The sequence below is a fragment of the Ovis canadensis genome, chromosome 3 (genome assembly GCF_042477335.2).
Source record: "Ovis canadensis isolate MfBH-ARS-UI-01 breed Bighorn chromosome 3, ARS-UI_OviCan_v2, whole genome shotgun sequence".
Lineage (NCBI taxonomy): Eukaryota > Metazoa > Chordata > Mammalia > Artiodactyla > Bovidae > Ovis > Ovis canadensis.
In genome coordinates, this window is record NC_091247.1 from 185,402,246 (window position 1) to 185,418,520 (window position 16,275).

General features: G+C 43.9%; 1 protein-coding gene across 32 annotated transcripts in view; it reads right to left on the reverse strand.

Moving 5' to 3' along the window:
* Positions 1–16,275, reverse strand: part of RBFOX2 (RNA binding fox-1 homolog 2) — a 293,204-nt gene that overhangs the window by 154,303 nt on the left and 122,626 nt on the right. For 4 of the 32 annotated variants that reach the window (XM_069581152.1, XM_069581144.1, XM_069581133.1 and 1 more), the window contains exon 1: positions 5,581–5,916. The exons of 23 other annotated variants lie outside the window; for them this stretch is intronic. In XM_069581152.1, coding sequence (XP_069437253.1) covers positions 5,581–5,595 — 15 coding nt within the window. In that variant the 5' untranslated portion in view covers positions 5,596–5,916. Of the gene's footprint in view, positions 1–5,580; positions 5,965–16,275 lie in introns of those variants that run through there. 5 more of the 32 variants (XM_069581151.1, XM_069581132.1, XM_069581145.1 and 2 more) reach the window with 4 other exon arrangements.

A 16,275-nucleotide genomic window follows, 5' to 3' on the forward strand; every position in this document is an offset into this window, starting at 1 on the left:
ACATTCCCACATCTTCAATTACTACTGCGTGAAGATTCCTCCCAAATTTATACTATTTTTCCTTGTATTTCCAGACCTGGATAGCCAACTATGTAAGCAGTATTTCCCCCTGAACATCTCAAAGTTACCTAAAAGTACTAAATCCAGAAATCAAACTCATGAGACCCTGCATCTCCAAACACACTTGGCCCTCTTCCACATCATGACACCAGCCTGCTGACTGTACCTGGGGCATCTCTTTCAGGCAGTCCGCTTTCTCTAGCACGTGCTAGCACTACCACTCTCTGCTCCTTGAACTATGACTCAGCCATCACCTAACCTCTCTCTACACTCCTATCACTCTCTAATCTGTGTAGGTATCATTTTAAAAAACAAATCTAATTATAAACTCCACTTCAACCTATTCCCAACCCTATTTAAAATCTTTTAATGACTTTTCACTGCCAAGCATCTATTCACAGCATCTGGCCTCCAATGTTAACTGAGCTGAACTATGTCTACATTTTGTGATAACTCAATTTACTAAGTTTAGTTTTCTCAATGTGTAAACCAATCAGAGTGGCAAAATAGAGATTAAAAAGTGAGCATTTAAAAATTAGCCTGACTACAACCTGAATTGCTGCTGCTATTATTATCATTATCTTGTATATGCTTAGTACAAAATAGCTTCCAAAAATAGATTATTTCAGTAATCTTTTAGGTATTAGTTGTCCCATTTTAAAGATCAGAAGGCCAGTGTTGGAACGGTTACACACTGACAAATGGTGCCGCTGTTTCTCTGTTGTATGACAGGACTTTCACTTACTGACTAGTCTTTCTAAAACGGCTACATGTGCTTTTCTAAGATTACTCAATTACCGTTCTCAAGATCTATCACATCCTTCTCACAGCCTGGAAAATCAAGATACAAACAGTTAATAACTTGTCTCAAGTAGTTAATGGAAATGGAAACAGAATTCAGGCTACCTTATTTTCATTTCCCTACTCCAGCCTCTATCAGGATGGTAAACTGGACGCTACTGAACAAATAGTGTCAGACTTCTTTTGAAACAGTGACAGACTTTCTTTTCTTGGGCTCCAAAATCACCGCAGATGGTGACTGCAGCCATGAAATTAAAAGACGCTTGCTCCTTGGAAGAAAAGCTATGACCAACCTAGACAACATATTAAAAAGCATTACTTTGCCGAAAAGGTCCGTCTAGTCAAAGCTATGGTTTTTCCAGTAGTCAAGTATGGATGTGTGAGTAGGACTATAAAGAAAGCTGAGTGCCGAAGAATTGATGCTTTTGAACTGTGGTGTTGAAGAAGACTCTTAAGAGTCCCATGGACTGCAAGGAAATCAAACCAGTCTATTCTGAAGATCAGCCCTGAATAGTCACTGGAAGGACGGATGCTGAAACTGAAACTCCAATACTTTGGCCACCTGATGCAAAGAACTGACTCAGTGGAAAAGACCCTGATGCTGGGAAAGATTGACAGCAGGAGGAGAAGGGGACGCCAGAGGATGAGATGGTTGGATGGCATCACCAACTTGATGCACGTGAGTTTGAGCAAGCTCTGGGAGTTGGTGATGGACAGGGAAGCCTGGTGTGCTGCAGTCCATGGGGTTGCAAAGAGTTGGATACGATTGAGTGACTGAACTGAACTGACTGAACAAATAAAAGAAGATGGTACTTACGGTGTAGGAAGCTCTGAGGCCAGACAGACCAGAGTTCAAGTCTTACCTCTGCCAATTCTAAACTGTGTGACTTTTGCAAGTTACTGAAATTTCCACTTCCTCCTTTGTAAAATGAAGATAACAGCTAATTCTCGCATGAGTGGAGGACTAAGTGAGGTATATGCCTACTATATGTTATTACTAAAAAAAAAAAGGTTTAAACAAGAAAAAATTTAGCTTCTCAAAAACAAAAACAAAAAAATGTTAGCTTCTCCCTTCCAAAAAAATAAGATTCATAGAGTTAAAAAAGAAAAATCAGGAAATTTGAGTTTCCAGCCTTGCCACTTACTAACTGTCATGTACTCTTTCTTGGTCTCTTTCCTCTTCTGTACAACAGAGATATTGATTCTGGGCCCTGAGTACTGCTGTGATGATGAAATAAGATGACATATAAACATACTTTCTTGATTGAATAGCACCATGCAAAAATTATTATTATCTGTGTACACACACTGACTACCAACCACTGTGTTATAAATTCTTTAAGGCCATGAGACTCTTTAATCATCTTCGTACTTGTAACAGCTAGTGACATAGTCCTCTGTCCCCCTAAAAGCATAAAAATTATATGCTGGCTGAACTGATTTATTGAGAAGACAGGAGTGAAGTACGACAAAGCAATAGTTCAAAATGAAATCCAGAAGTTCATCCATATAGAATGTGAGTCAGGGAGTGTGAGACCAGTCTAGCTAAGATCATCTCAGACAGACAGACTATATCCTGACTTCTGGGAATTTAAGTAAGTGGTCTATAATTTTGTTTCCTGGGCTTAAATTGTAAAATTATTAAACAAGTAAGCTCCCTCAGCACAGGAATCATGTGTCTCCTCCCTCCCTCTCCCCTGCTTCCGCCTCCTACTCTCTCTGCTGCCCTCCCTGTTTTGGACACTGAAGAGGAGATGAGGAGAATAAATGACACAGTAAGTGCCCAGTGGTACTGCACCCTTTCAAAAACAAGTTTGCAAAAAGTAAAAGGGACATTCTCCATCCGGAGGCAACTTTGAGGAGAGTTTTCTAGTTGCAAGTACTTAAAAAACTGATTAATGGGAGACATTAACATAAAACTAATTTGTGTTTATCAAAGTTCTCCCTGCATGCATTCAAAGGCATCCTTTACATGCTAGAGAAAATGCTCTGGAGTAATGAGCGGTCTGCTGAATGTTCAAAGCAAAAAACCTGGCTCACGCTGGCTATTTACTGAGCATCTACTCTGTGCCATACATCATGTGAAGCACGTTTCACGGCTTATCTCAAATCTTTACAGTAATCCTGTATGACGGGCATTATTTTCCCTATGAGACAAATGAAGAAACTGAGGTTCAGAGATGTTAAGCACTTGTTCATGGCCATACAACCGGGAGTAAGAGGTGGAATTTAGACCTAGTAAAGTCTTTAAAAGCTATATTCTTTGTGCCATATCATGCTGCCCCCACTGACAGCAGAGTCCCTATAAAGAAGGGTGACAGGAAGGTGGGGAGGAGATCTGACAAAAACACATGTATAGAGCAGAAGACAGAGTTCTATCTCAGAATTTTAGATGCAAAGGAGCAAATTAATGAGCAATGTCCATCTGCACAACCCAAAATGCTAGGATGAGCTTTCCCCATTACTCTTCAGCTCTACCTGTCTAAGAATGTCCACACCACGCAGAGGTACTGACAACCAAACACAGTTTGGCAATTTTTCTAGAATGTTTAGAACGGTGCCTTTAAGCCATTGCTGGTACCAAACCAGGCAGGTGATGAGGGTGACATGTTTCATATCTCTCTCATGCCTTCCAGACACTAAACTTTCTTGCACAACAGAGTGTCTTCTTGGAACATCTATAAAATATCTAATTCTTTAGAATTAGAAGGGATATCTTATAGATGTGGAAACTGAGGTCAGAAGACTTCAATGACTGTCCAGTATCCCGTAGCTGAATGCTGGCCTGGACAAAATTCTGATCCCCCTTCCTCGTCCAGTAAGTTTTCTCTGCAGCAGCCCCTCAGGGCCTCCCACTAATCGCTTGACCACCTGGGGTTCCTTTTCTAAGGAAACAACTTGGATGTCACACAGCTATGGCTCCTCCTGGACATTTTCCTGGAATCTGACAAGTGTGTGAGGCACTGGGCAAGAAGATGTGATCATAAAGAGAGTCGACACACTTTGCCCTCTACACAGTGCTATCCCATCTTTCAGGCGTCATGGCACACACAGAAAATGGTAGTATTTTTATGGCACAAAGTAGCAAACTAGAGTGCACACAGACCGAGTGATCAGGGGGATCCTGAGTCCCTCCTGGCTGCTCCTGGGATAGAAGGGAACAGTTATCTTGGTGTACATGTATCTCAGCCTCGCATGTGGTACTCTGGATGAAAAGTCCTGTTCTGGGGCTAAATAAAGGGTATTGAGACAAATTTACAAATAAGTGTAATATAAGCACAGAGGTCACTGTCTGCTTTCCTCAAACATGAACTGAGTGGAAATGAGACTAATTCAACTTGCTTCCTTTCATAATTTCTCTTCCAAACAAATCGAAAGACAGAACAACCAATCCTCTGGCCTACAGATAGCCATCAGTCCCACTAACAAGTCTGCAAAGACCCTGGACACGGACTTCTTGTTCACAGAGATAAGAACTACTTCAAGGACATAAGTGAGTCAGAAAAGTTTTTTGACTTCCTCGAAATACCACAAAAATAAATCAACAGAGAGGAGGAAATTAGATTTTAAGGTCATATTCAAATATGAAGGAGAAAGCGAGAAAAACACTCCTTACACACGCGCGAGCGCGCACGTGCGAGCCCACAGGCACACACCCCTTTCTGATCCAGCTCCACCACCATAACCCTAATGAAAATTCCGCCGTCTGATAGTTTCAATGTAGTCTGCCTGAGCCAAGTAGGTTTCTGCAATTCCAGACATCTAGGCTGAAGGGCAAAGGGCAAAGGGAAACTCAAAAGCTGGCCAGTAGCCAAGGGCATCACATCTAGGAGGCTCCCTTAGCAACACACAACAACTGTCTCCTCAAGAGAAGACACCGCCATCTTTGCAAGGGATTATGGATGTTCTTGTTTTCCCAACTAATAGCAGGACTCTCCCCCCCTGTATTATTTTCCCGGTCATTCTCCTAAAAGTTATCACATTTCATAATTTAAAAGTCTCTCTAATCCCAGTGTGGTTTCCTCCATCCCAAAGTTCAACACAGGAGTTAACAAATTAAAATAATGTGTGGTACTAAGTTCCTGACAAACAGAAACTGTTTTGTAACATTTGGTTATGAATTAGTATTCAAGCCACCACAGACTTGGTTCCTAACTATGGGCAAGTCACTCTTTTTGAATTAATTACTTCCCTTATAAAATTTTCATAACAACAGTGACCTACTTCACATTTCTATTGTGAAGGACAATAAGAATTATTAGACAAAAACTTTCAAAGGCTTATTCCTAATTAAGAATCATGCCACCTACTGGCTCTCAGTATCTGAAGAGATGCTTTGGCTATCAAGGTCAGTGTCCCCCAAAGAGAACACAGGCAGGCCGTGGCCCGCCAGGAAACCTGCAGCTCCTGGGGTGACCGCTCACTTTCCTGCCCCATGTGCCTGCTCCAAACCTCCCAAGCCCTGGGGATGGCGCTGCACTGGGAGCTCAGCCCTAGCGCCTAAGTCAAACAAGGTAAACAACATTCAAAAAAAAAAAAAGTGCAGGCCCATGTCACAATCCCTGCGAGGTTTTAAAACCTTCACACCTGTGAGGAGAAGGGGCTGCGGCAGCCCGCGCGCTCCGTGGGGAAGGCCATTCGTGCGGGAGCAGAATCTCACAGCTTTCCACTCCTTATATGTGCAAGTGCAAGCCCTCACCCGCAGCACTCTGTACTCACCCAGAGGTACATCATGTCAGACCCGGCTGCTCAAACTCAGCGGCCAGTTGATCCTGGACTGCAGAGAGGCCCTTCAGTGGACTGGAGGAAAGGAGGTGCCAGAATGGGGGGCCGAAGTGCAGGGTGGGGAGAGCCCCCCTCCCCAGTCACTTGAATTTAAAAACCTAAAACGACCGGTCTCCTCCCCCCTCCTCCCTCCTCTCCAGCTGACTGTTCTGTTGTTCTCTCCTCCCTCTCACCCTCCCTCCCTCTCCCTCTCTCTCTCCCTCTCTCTCTCTCTCTCTCTGGGAGTTCCCAGCCCCGTGTGTCTGAACCCGAGTGTACAGCACACTCTCTGTGTATCTGCCTTCAGGGACTCTCTCTGTGTCATTCTACTTCAAGAAACACAATCATCGCTCACAAAGATTATTGCAAAAGGCAGGAATGGGTGGGGTTCCTAATAAACTACCGGCACTGGTTTCTAGTAGCTGGACAACTAGAATAAGACGGCTTCTTTAAATGTGAATGGAGCAATCAGAAAACCTCTGCCCTCCAAGATCAAGGAGGGTGAGCCCAGGCTGCCCTCTGCCTCAGTTCTTCTGGAGCCTCATGCAGAAGCCGAACCTGCTCAGAGCCTACGTTCCCTCCCTGCTAGGTCAGCCTTACGCCACAATCCTATAATAACGATCAGTCTACCAGTCATAATTCTGAATCTTAGAAGATTTTAAAACATAAAGAAATTTTCAAATAAGCTTCACAAGGTTTTCATCTTTTTTATTACTACTGCCCTAGTTCAAATCAAAAGAGAGCCTCTCCTGTTGCATATTCTTTAGCAGGCATGGGGATGGGGCAGGGCACAAAACCTGGGCTTGAAATCTGGTCTATAATTACTGTCACCATGCCCTGGGGCAAGTTATTTAACCTGTCGAGGCCTCTGTTTCCTGAAGCAAAAACCGAGTATAAAACTCCTTTTGGAGTTGCTTAGATCCAGTGATAACACTATGTAAACTGTCTGCCATGCCCCCGCTGGCCATGATTTCTGAGTTCAGTTCAGACATTTACTGAGTTTCTCCTGTGTATGCCGGGCATATTTTTGTTTACCGAGTCTCTCCTATATGCCAGGCATATTTTTGGCCATTATGTTCAGCGGTGAACGACAAGTATTATCCAGTCACCTGTCCTGGTGGTTTCTCTACCATAGGCCAATGCTCTTTCCTTACTTCCCTCCCCATTTTCCCATGTTCAAACCCAAAACCCATCCCAGCTGGAAGTGACATCTCCTCCTCTGAAAGCTTGGTGTTTGTAAAGTGGCATTCACCAACCCTGCCAGTTACTATCACAGGTACTTACCTGTACCTACCAACCTTACCCCCTTTATTCACATTTTCAGGGTACAGTTCACCTCTTTTGAGCCATGGCATCTTTGCACAGTACCTTGCACACAGTAGGTGCACAATACATTCTCAGAGGGTTGTGTGTCTTGAGGAATATTTTACTCTTTTAACTCCTTAAAGGAAAAACAAAATAAAACAAAAACAAGAGGTCTTCCACCTTTCAGCTGCCTCAGGGCTCTGTTCCCCTCAAACATGTTGAAACAGCTCTCTCCTGTTCATAAAATCTCCAAGTACGGTCTGCGAGTCTCACAGCCAAGGCAGGCCCGGCACAGGTACTAAGCACCCTCCCCTTCCTGTATAATGCTTCCGGCTGTGGAGAGAGCTCTGTCTTAAAGTTTGCTGTGGTGGAGTGTCTTTTTCCCCCAGAAGTGAAGTCACCTGTTCTCTTCCACGCTAAACATGTGCCTTTCTCAAGAGAGCTTATACCTTGCCCCTCCTCCCACCTCAGACTCCCACTCATTTAAACCTGGAGAGGCAGGGCAAGCATTCCTCTCAACCTCACCCAAATCTTTTCTTTATGCAGAACTTCTTTGCATCTTCTGAAGTCAGGAATACCTCCGTTTCAGTACAGAACAGAAGAAAGAACTTCCAAGTCTGCAACAGAGACAACCTTCTCTCTAAAATGGGAAAACAAATCTCGGCTTTCTATAAACTGCTGCTTGGCATCTGTTATATAATCAATGTTCACAGGCAACTCTCCGCTCTCGTCTCACAGCACATGCCCTAAATCATAAGTCACCAGACTTTCCTATACTCCATCCTAAACAACTACATTAAAATCACGCCGTGAAGAGATTATAGTCGTTTCAAATTCTTTGAAGACACAAAATTGCAGGGGGCTTCCCTGGTGGCTCAGACGGTAAAGAAGCTGCCTGCAACACAGGAGACTTGGGTTCGATCCCTGGGTCAGGAAGATCCCCTGGAGGAAGGTATGGCAGCCCACTCCAGTATTCTTGCCTGAAGAATCTCATAGACAGGAGATTAGCAGGCTACCCACAGGAGCCTAGAGGGCTACAGTCCGTGGGGTCACAAAGGATCGGACATGACTGAGCCACTTTCACTTCCCCTCACGGTCCAATGGTTAGGACTCTGTGGTTTTACTGCTGTGGGCCTGGGTTTGATCCCTGGTCGGGAACTAAGATCCCACAAGCTATGCAGTGCACCCAAGGGAAAAGAATTAAAAAAAAAAAAAAGTTACTACTCATTCTTAATCAAGCATCAAAAACAAATACAGTAAAATATTACTGTCATTTTATGGTTTTATCTTTTAATCAAATTTGGGATGGTATAATGGTACCCCTGTTCTCCTGGAGCAAAGCAGGAGAAAAACAGAGAAATGAGATCCCTGAAATGAAATAAGAAAAGATTAAATGCGTCACAAAAACCTACGAACTACCTCCAAAACTTCCATGAGTGGAATCACTGTAAACTTCTTTGGAACCTCAGGAAACTCTTAAACTTCTACTCTCAATGCAAGTCTTCCTTTTTTGATCATAATCTTAATAATCAGGTGAACAGTCTGTTCTATGTGTTTTCTTCACATTAAAAACAAACAAACAAAAATCCTTCAAAAACCCAAAAGCAAAAGAAGTGGATCATGCTCCTGCACGTCCACATTTTCCTAATCTTAAAAACAAAAAAAAAAAAAAAGGAAGAAAAGGAAACAAAGAGGTAGGAGAAAACAATTCTTTCCAATCAAGTCAAATAAGCTCTGCTTTACCGCTATGCAGGATTCAGTTTAAGAGACACAAACATCTAACAACTGGACATGATGAAGACCCTCTCAAAAGGATCCCAGTCTTACACACAGGATGAGGACCCACATATGCCTCCTTCTCTCAGGAGAACACTTTATCAGGCTACATAATGGTTCTCTGAAGCTTATCAGCCTCTATATTTGGAGGAAAGAACGTGTGAATTAAAACATCAGAGAAGGCACTCTTCTTGGGAGGGTCCACAGAGGAAGTCTAGCATGATTGCTTCTGGGAAAGAAAAATCAGATTATCTGGGATAGCAATATGGGTGCTGCCAGTAATTCTAACCTGATAATGCATCTTGAATTCCTGCTTCTGAAAGCACTGGATGTTGTAATGTGAAGAGTCTGGTGGTAGAAAGGGTTTAAAGCCACATTTCTGACTCTGCCTCAAAGTCTAACAATTAAAGAGGCTGCTTTTTTTTTTTTTTTTAAATTTTATTTTATACTGGAGTTGGAGAAGGCAATGGCACCCCACTCCAGTACTCTTGCCTGGAAACTCCCACGCGCAGAGGAGCCTGGTAGGCTGCAGTCCATGGGGTTGCTGAGAGTTGGACACGACTCAGTGATTTCACTTTCACTTTTCACTTTCATGCATTGGAGAAGGAAATGGCAACCCACTCCAGTGTTCTTGCCTGGAGAATCCCAGGGACGGGGGAGCCTGGTGGGCTGCCGTCTATGGGGTCGCACAGAGTCGGACACGACTGAAGCAACTTAGCAGTAGCAGCAGCATAGCCGATTAACAATGTTGTGGTAGCTTCAGGTGGACAGCAAAGGCACTCAACCATACTTATACATGTATCCATTCTCCTCCAACCTCCCCTTCCATCCAAGCTGCCAAATAACACTGAGTAGAGTTCCCTGTGCTACACAGTAGGACCTTGTTGGTTATTCATTTTTAAATATGAGACTGCATGTTTTATGACAGTAGTTCTGTTGGTGTAAAAGGCTGATGTGGCAAAGTGTGTACAGCTGGACAACCGATACAATTTTGCAAAGATATTCCTGAGAAGTCAGACATTGAAAATTTTTCTAAAGAAATATGAAGCAACCCTCTCTACATTATTTCTACTCCTTTCACTTCCAGGATCTGCAGAGATAACACAGACTCACCACAGCAATGAGCTATAGAAATGGGCCATATGAAGTCCAACTGAATTTGACTCAAAAAAAAAGTTTAAAGAATGGGGCTCTTTTAACCTCATTTCCTCTCAGCTTAAAATAGCAAGGATTCCCACAGGGCAGTTCTCTAATAGAATCTTGCTACTCAAAATGTGACCCACGGACCAGCATCAGCAGCATCAGTGTCAACTGGGAGCTTCCCAGATAAGGAAGAATCTCCAGCACCATCCGAGACTTACAGAGTTAACATCAACATCATGACAAAAGCCACAGCTGGGTCACAAGCACACTGAAGTCTGAGGTGCTAGTCCTCATGCAGTAGCACAGACTTACGCAGGACAGGAGAGCTGTGGCTGTCACTTTCCAGTGACGGCATCTAAACCACTCTGGAGCACTAACTGGAGAGAGTGTTCCATCGCCGTCTTTCAGTGTAATACCACCTGTGCTGTGCTCAGTCGTGTCCCCCTCTTTATGACCCAAGGACTGCAGCCAGGCTCCTCTGTCCATGGGATTTCCCAGGCAAGAATACTGGAGTGGGTTGCCATTTCCTTCTCCAGGGGATCTTTTCGACCTGGCATAGAACCCTTGCCTCTTTCATCTCTTGTACTGGCAGACAGATTCTTTACCACTGCACCACCTGGGAAGCCCCCATAATGCCACCAACAGCTACTGTTTGCTGAGAACATACTATGTGCCAGAACTCTCCTCGCATCATCTCACTGCATCTTCATGCCATCTCTGTAAGGAAGGCCCTACTTTATCTTTTTCACACATGGAAGAAAATTGGGGCTTAAAGTGGCTAAACACTTTGCCCATGGTCTCACAACCAGTGAGTAAAGGTGCCACAAGTTAAACATAAATTTGTAAGACTCCAAGATCAGTCCTACACTACACTTTTTCACTGATAAAATTAAACCTGCCAAGATCACAGGAAAATTTTCCCTGGGTAATACCCTTGCTCTCTTATCTCTGCTCAATACCAAGACTTCAAACAATAAAGGACAGAGATGAGGCTTGGAACCCACTGAACACACACTGTGAGTGAATTTCTGAAGGCTGCAGCTCTGTTTGAGTGTTGCTGCTATGACAGGTGTCATTATAAGAACGGTTCTGGAAACCTCCTCTGATCCTGTGGTTACCTTCTATAATGTCTAGGGAACTCTAGATGCAAACACAGAGAAGAGGGGACGTCCCTTTCTCACCTCTCGGTAAAGTTACCAGCAAACAGATGTGCCAGAGCTCTGACTGCCAGGTTTAGGGAACCCAGAGTGACCGTCCCTAAAAGATGAAAAGTGAACAATATCTTAAGAGCTGTGTTCTTCCTCATTGTGTTTCAATCATATTCTCAAATAACCTCCCATCCTTCCAACCAACTTGCTCTGGTATCCCCTCCACAAGCTCCGACCTCCTCAATGAGCTGTTCATTATCTATCCACCTCAGTCCTGTCTTCTTTTTTTTTACACAGACCATTTTTTAAGTCTTTATTGAATTTGTTATAATGTTGTTACTGTTTTTATGTTTTGGTTTTCTGGCCACAAGGCATATGGGATCTTAGCTGCCTGACCAGGGATTGAACTGGCACCTCTTGTGTTGGAAGGCAAAGTCTTATCCACTGGACCACTAGGGAAATCTCTCCATTCCTGTCTTCTACTCCCTCGTATGTCCAGTGCTGACTCTATGATCCATGATTATAATCCCTCCCTTGCAAATATCCTCAATCATTTGCCCACTCCATCACTGGCATATAGCAAAACTCGAACCCTGGTTGAATACAAGTATCTGCCTTCTCTGTGCCTGTTCCCAACCAGCTAAATGTTGCCGGAGAAAAGCCACATGACCAAGCTGACTGACTTCACTATATACTCGTGATCACAAACCTCAACTGGGCCCTTGGCAATGCCGAACAGTCCTCCCAAAGCTGCCCCAGAAGCTTTCTCACTCTCCAAAATGACTGTTTCTTACCTTCTCCTGAAACCTACTTCATTCTTTCCCCACAACTCAACCATCAGCTGTTGCTCTACTTAAGTACTTCACTTTAAAAGAGGAGCATTCAGTCTCATCTGTCCACCAAATCCACAATCCTACCTAGAAACGCGTGAATCTCCTCCGTATATCCTGTTACAATGACAGAAGTGTGCCTCGCACCAAAGGCCTGTTTCACTACTTGGGCTCACATCCCATCTGCCAGCACCCATGTAAGAACCAGGCTGCTCTGTTGACCACCTCCTCTCTCCTGCCTCATAACTCTCTCCCCTTTCCACTCACTGTCAGGCCAGCAATAAACATATGTCCATCTTCAGAAAACCTCCCCTCTGCCCTCATACACTGACAGGGAAAGTGTACGTTGGCAGCATCACTCTGGAAGTCTGCTTGGCCAAAATCTGTTTCAGATTCTGAAACTTTCATGGCCTGTAACTCAGCAATTCCACTTCCGAGTAACCTATCTTAGAAAATCCTCACAAGCGTAGAAGGAAGTTTGCTGTAGCAATCTAAGAGCAAAAACCTTAAAAAATAAAAAATAAAGTCCAATAGTAGGCAACTGACTAATTGAATCAAGGTGCAAAAATCCTCTGTGGGCCCCTCACCTCTCCCCAGCCACTCTCTCCTTTTCCCTGCTCACTACTTCACAGTGAGTGAAAGCCTCTCAGTCATGTCTGACTCCTTGTGACCCCATGGACTGTCCATGGAATTCTTTAGGCCAGAATTCCGGAGTGGGTAGCCTTTCCCTTCTCCAGGGGATCTTTCCAACCCAGGGATCAAACCCAGGTCTCCTGCACTGCAGGCAGATTCTTTACCAGCTGAGCCACAAGGGAAGCCCAAGAATACTGGAGTGGGTGGCCTATCCCTTCGCCAGCAGATCTTCCTGACCCAGGAATGGAACCAGGGTCTCCTGCATTGTTGGTGGATTCTTTACCAACTGAGCTATCAGGAAGTCCAACTTCACAGTAAATCTTCTCATAAAAAGTATCTATACCTGCTTCCACTTCTTCACCTCTTATTTCTTCTTCAGTCTACTCAAAATAAAGTTTCCAAGCCCTCCACTCCATTAAACCATTTGGTCAATGGCAACTAGGGGGTGGCCAAAAAGTTCGTTCAAGTTTCTGAACCATCTTACAGACAAACCCAAATGAACTTTGTGGCCAATCCAATACATCAGTGCTGCTGCTGCTGCTGCTGCTGCTGCTGCTAAGTCGCTTCAGTCATGTCCGACTCTATGAGACCCCATAGACAGCAGCCCACCAGGCTCCCCCATCCCTGGGATTCTCCAGGCAAGAACATTGGAGTGGGTTGCCATTTCCTTCTCCAATGCATGAAAGTGAAAAGTGAAAGTGAAGTCGCTCAGTTGTGTCCAACTCTTAGCGACCCCATGGACTGCAGCCCACCATGCTACTCAACCTAATAGACATTTTGCTGTCCTCAACTTAAGTGACCTCTTCAACAGAGTTGGCAACCTTCTTAAAACATTCTCTTCTGCTAGTTTCTAACAGGCTACAATCCTGCTTTTTTCCCCATATTGATGATTACTTCTGCTCAGCCTCTTTTTTAGCTTTTCCATTAATAGACCTTTCAAAAGGAAGTGTTTCCTGGGGCTCAATCCTGAGTCACCCTTTTCTTTTTGAGTTCTCTCAACCTATCCCATTGCTTCAAATACCATCACACTAATAATTACCAAGCTAGAGCCCTACACTAGAACTCTTCTCATGCTGCAATATGACTACGTAGCTGCCTCACAAGCATGTGAAACGAAACTCTCCCCACACTGGACTCTTGAACACCACTCTTGAAACTGGTATGTCCTTGGTGTTTCTTACCTCCGTAGGTGGTACTACCTGGCAATTACGGAAGTCAGAGACCCTCCCTGTATCCCTCACCCCTCATATCAAACCCCTCAGCATGTTGTGTGTGTGACTCGTCTTGATCTCCACTCTACCACCGGAACCCAAGTTCCGATCACCTCTTTCTGGAACATCACAGGAGTTCCGCCACTTTCACTGCTGCTCTCCTTCAAAGCACTCATCACATAGTGGCCAGAGGGACTTTCTAATCCAATCATATCACGCCTGTGATTCTGCAGCTTCATATTATGCTTAACTTTTTTCTATCTGAAGTCCTTATAACGGCTCTGAAGGTGCTACATGATTTATTTGCTAACTGCCCACCTCTCCAACCTCATTTCATATCATTACATCCACTTCAGTCACTATGCTCTAAATACTGTGCCATTTCCTCAGAGAGAAAGTCCATCCCTCTCCTGAGCACCCTTTTAGTCCCTTTATCCCATTCTTGAAATCCCTTCTCAGGCTGCCTTCATTCTCCGTAAGCCTGGCTACTTCTTATCGTCCAGATCTCAGCTTAAATAACACCCCCTCAACTAATGTTCTCTAGACCACTCTCTCTAGTTGGAAGGCCTTCCCCACAGCCCTTATTCTCTGTATCACTGTACTCTGTTTACTTTCTTCCTACTGCTGCTAAGTCACTTCAGTCGTGTCTGACTCTGTGCGACCCCATAGACAGCAGCCCACCAGGCTCCCCCGTCCCTGGGATTCCCCAGGCAAGAACACTGGAGGGGGTTGCCATTTCCTTCTCCAATGCATGAAAGTGAAAAGTGAAAGTGAAGTCGCTCAGTCCTGTCCGACCCTCAGCGACCCCATGGACTGCAGCCTACCAGGCTCCTCCACCCATGGGGTTTTCCAGGCAAGAGTACTGGAGTGGGTTGCCACTGCCTTCTCCGATTTTCTTCCTAATAGTTACCAAAATCCATAATTAGTTAATATATTCATTTGTTTTCTTATTTGCTACAGATTTCTCCATTAGAAAGTAATATTTTTCGTATACAGCATACAACTGAGATCTTCTGCTGTGGGTCATTTTATTCTTTGACTTTTTGCTAGGGAAGGTCAAAGTTATTTGTAGGAGTTTCTGGCACTCTGGTTAGGCAAGTGTCTAACCAAGTCCTATAAATAAAGTTAGAGCGCAACTAATATGACCCTAGTTACCAAGAGGACTCAAAGTCTTATCACAGCTGCAAACCATAAACACAGGCCAGCACCAACAGCTTTAGAATGTAACAGCTTGAAATAACCATAACATTAACATGAAAAGCAATTTCAATTTAATTATTTACCTTAAGCTAATTTGAGTTGTTGTTGTTCAGTCACTCAGTCATGTACAACTCTTTGCAACCCCATGGACTGCAGCATGCCAGGATTCTCTGTCCTTCACCATCTCCTGAGCTTGTTCAAACTCATGTCCATTCAGTCAGTGATGCCATCCAACCATCTCATCCTCTGTCGTTCTCTTTTCCTCCTGCCTTCCATCTTTCCCAGCATCAGAGTCTTTTCTAATGAGTCGGCTCTTCACATCAGGTGGTCAATGTATTGGAGCTTCAGCTTCAGCATCAGTCCTTCTAATAAATATTCAGGACTGATTTCCTTTAGGATTGACTGCTTTGATCTCCTTGCAGTCCAAGGGACTCTCAAGAGTCTTCTCCAATACCACAGTTCAAAAGCATCAATTCTTCAGTGTTAAGCATTCTTTATGGTCCAACTCTCACACCCATACATGACTACTGGAAAAACCACAGCTTTGACAATACGGACCTTTGTGGGCAAAATAATGTCTCTGCTTTTTAATACGCTGTCTAGGTTTGTCATAGCTTTTCTTCAAAGGAGCAAGTGTCTTTAGTTTTGTGGCTGCAGTCACCATCTGCAGGGATTTTGGAGCCCAAGAAAATAAAGTCTGTCACTGTTTCCCCATCTACTTGCCATCAAGCGATGGGACTGGAATGCCATGATCTTTGTTTTTTTTTCAATGTTGAGTTTTAAGTCAGCTTTTTCACTCTCCGCTTTCACTTTCATCAAGAGGGTCTTTAATTCCTCTTTGCTTTCTGCCATAAAGGTGGCGTCATCTGCATATCTGAGTATCTAATCTGAGTATTACATTCTAAATCGCCTTCTTTCCAATACTATAAGCATGCATTTTGCTCAGTACAATAAAACAACAGCATCCCAAACCAAGATTTCCTATAATCAAGCTCACCGTTAATTATTTAGTCTAGAACCATACATCCAACAGAGTAGCCACTAGTCATGTGTAGCTATTTGATTTTAATGCAGATTAAAATTTCTGTTCTCCAGTCTCATTTGCCTCAAGTCTCAAGTGCTCAAGAGCCACAAGAGCCTAGTGGCTACTAATAACGGACAGGGCAGATATAAAACATCTCCATCATCACAAAAGATCCACTGGACAGAGCTATTCTACAACATGGTAATAATTAGGAAACAAAGTGAAAGTTGCTTAGTTGGACTCTTTACGACCCCATGGACTGTAGCCCATCCAGCTCCTCTGTCCATGGGATTCTCCAGGCCAGAATACTGGAATGGGTTGCCATTTCCTTCTCCAGGGAATCTTCCTGACCCAGGGATCGAACCCAGGTCCCCTGCATT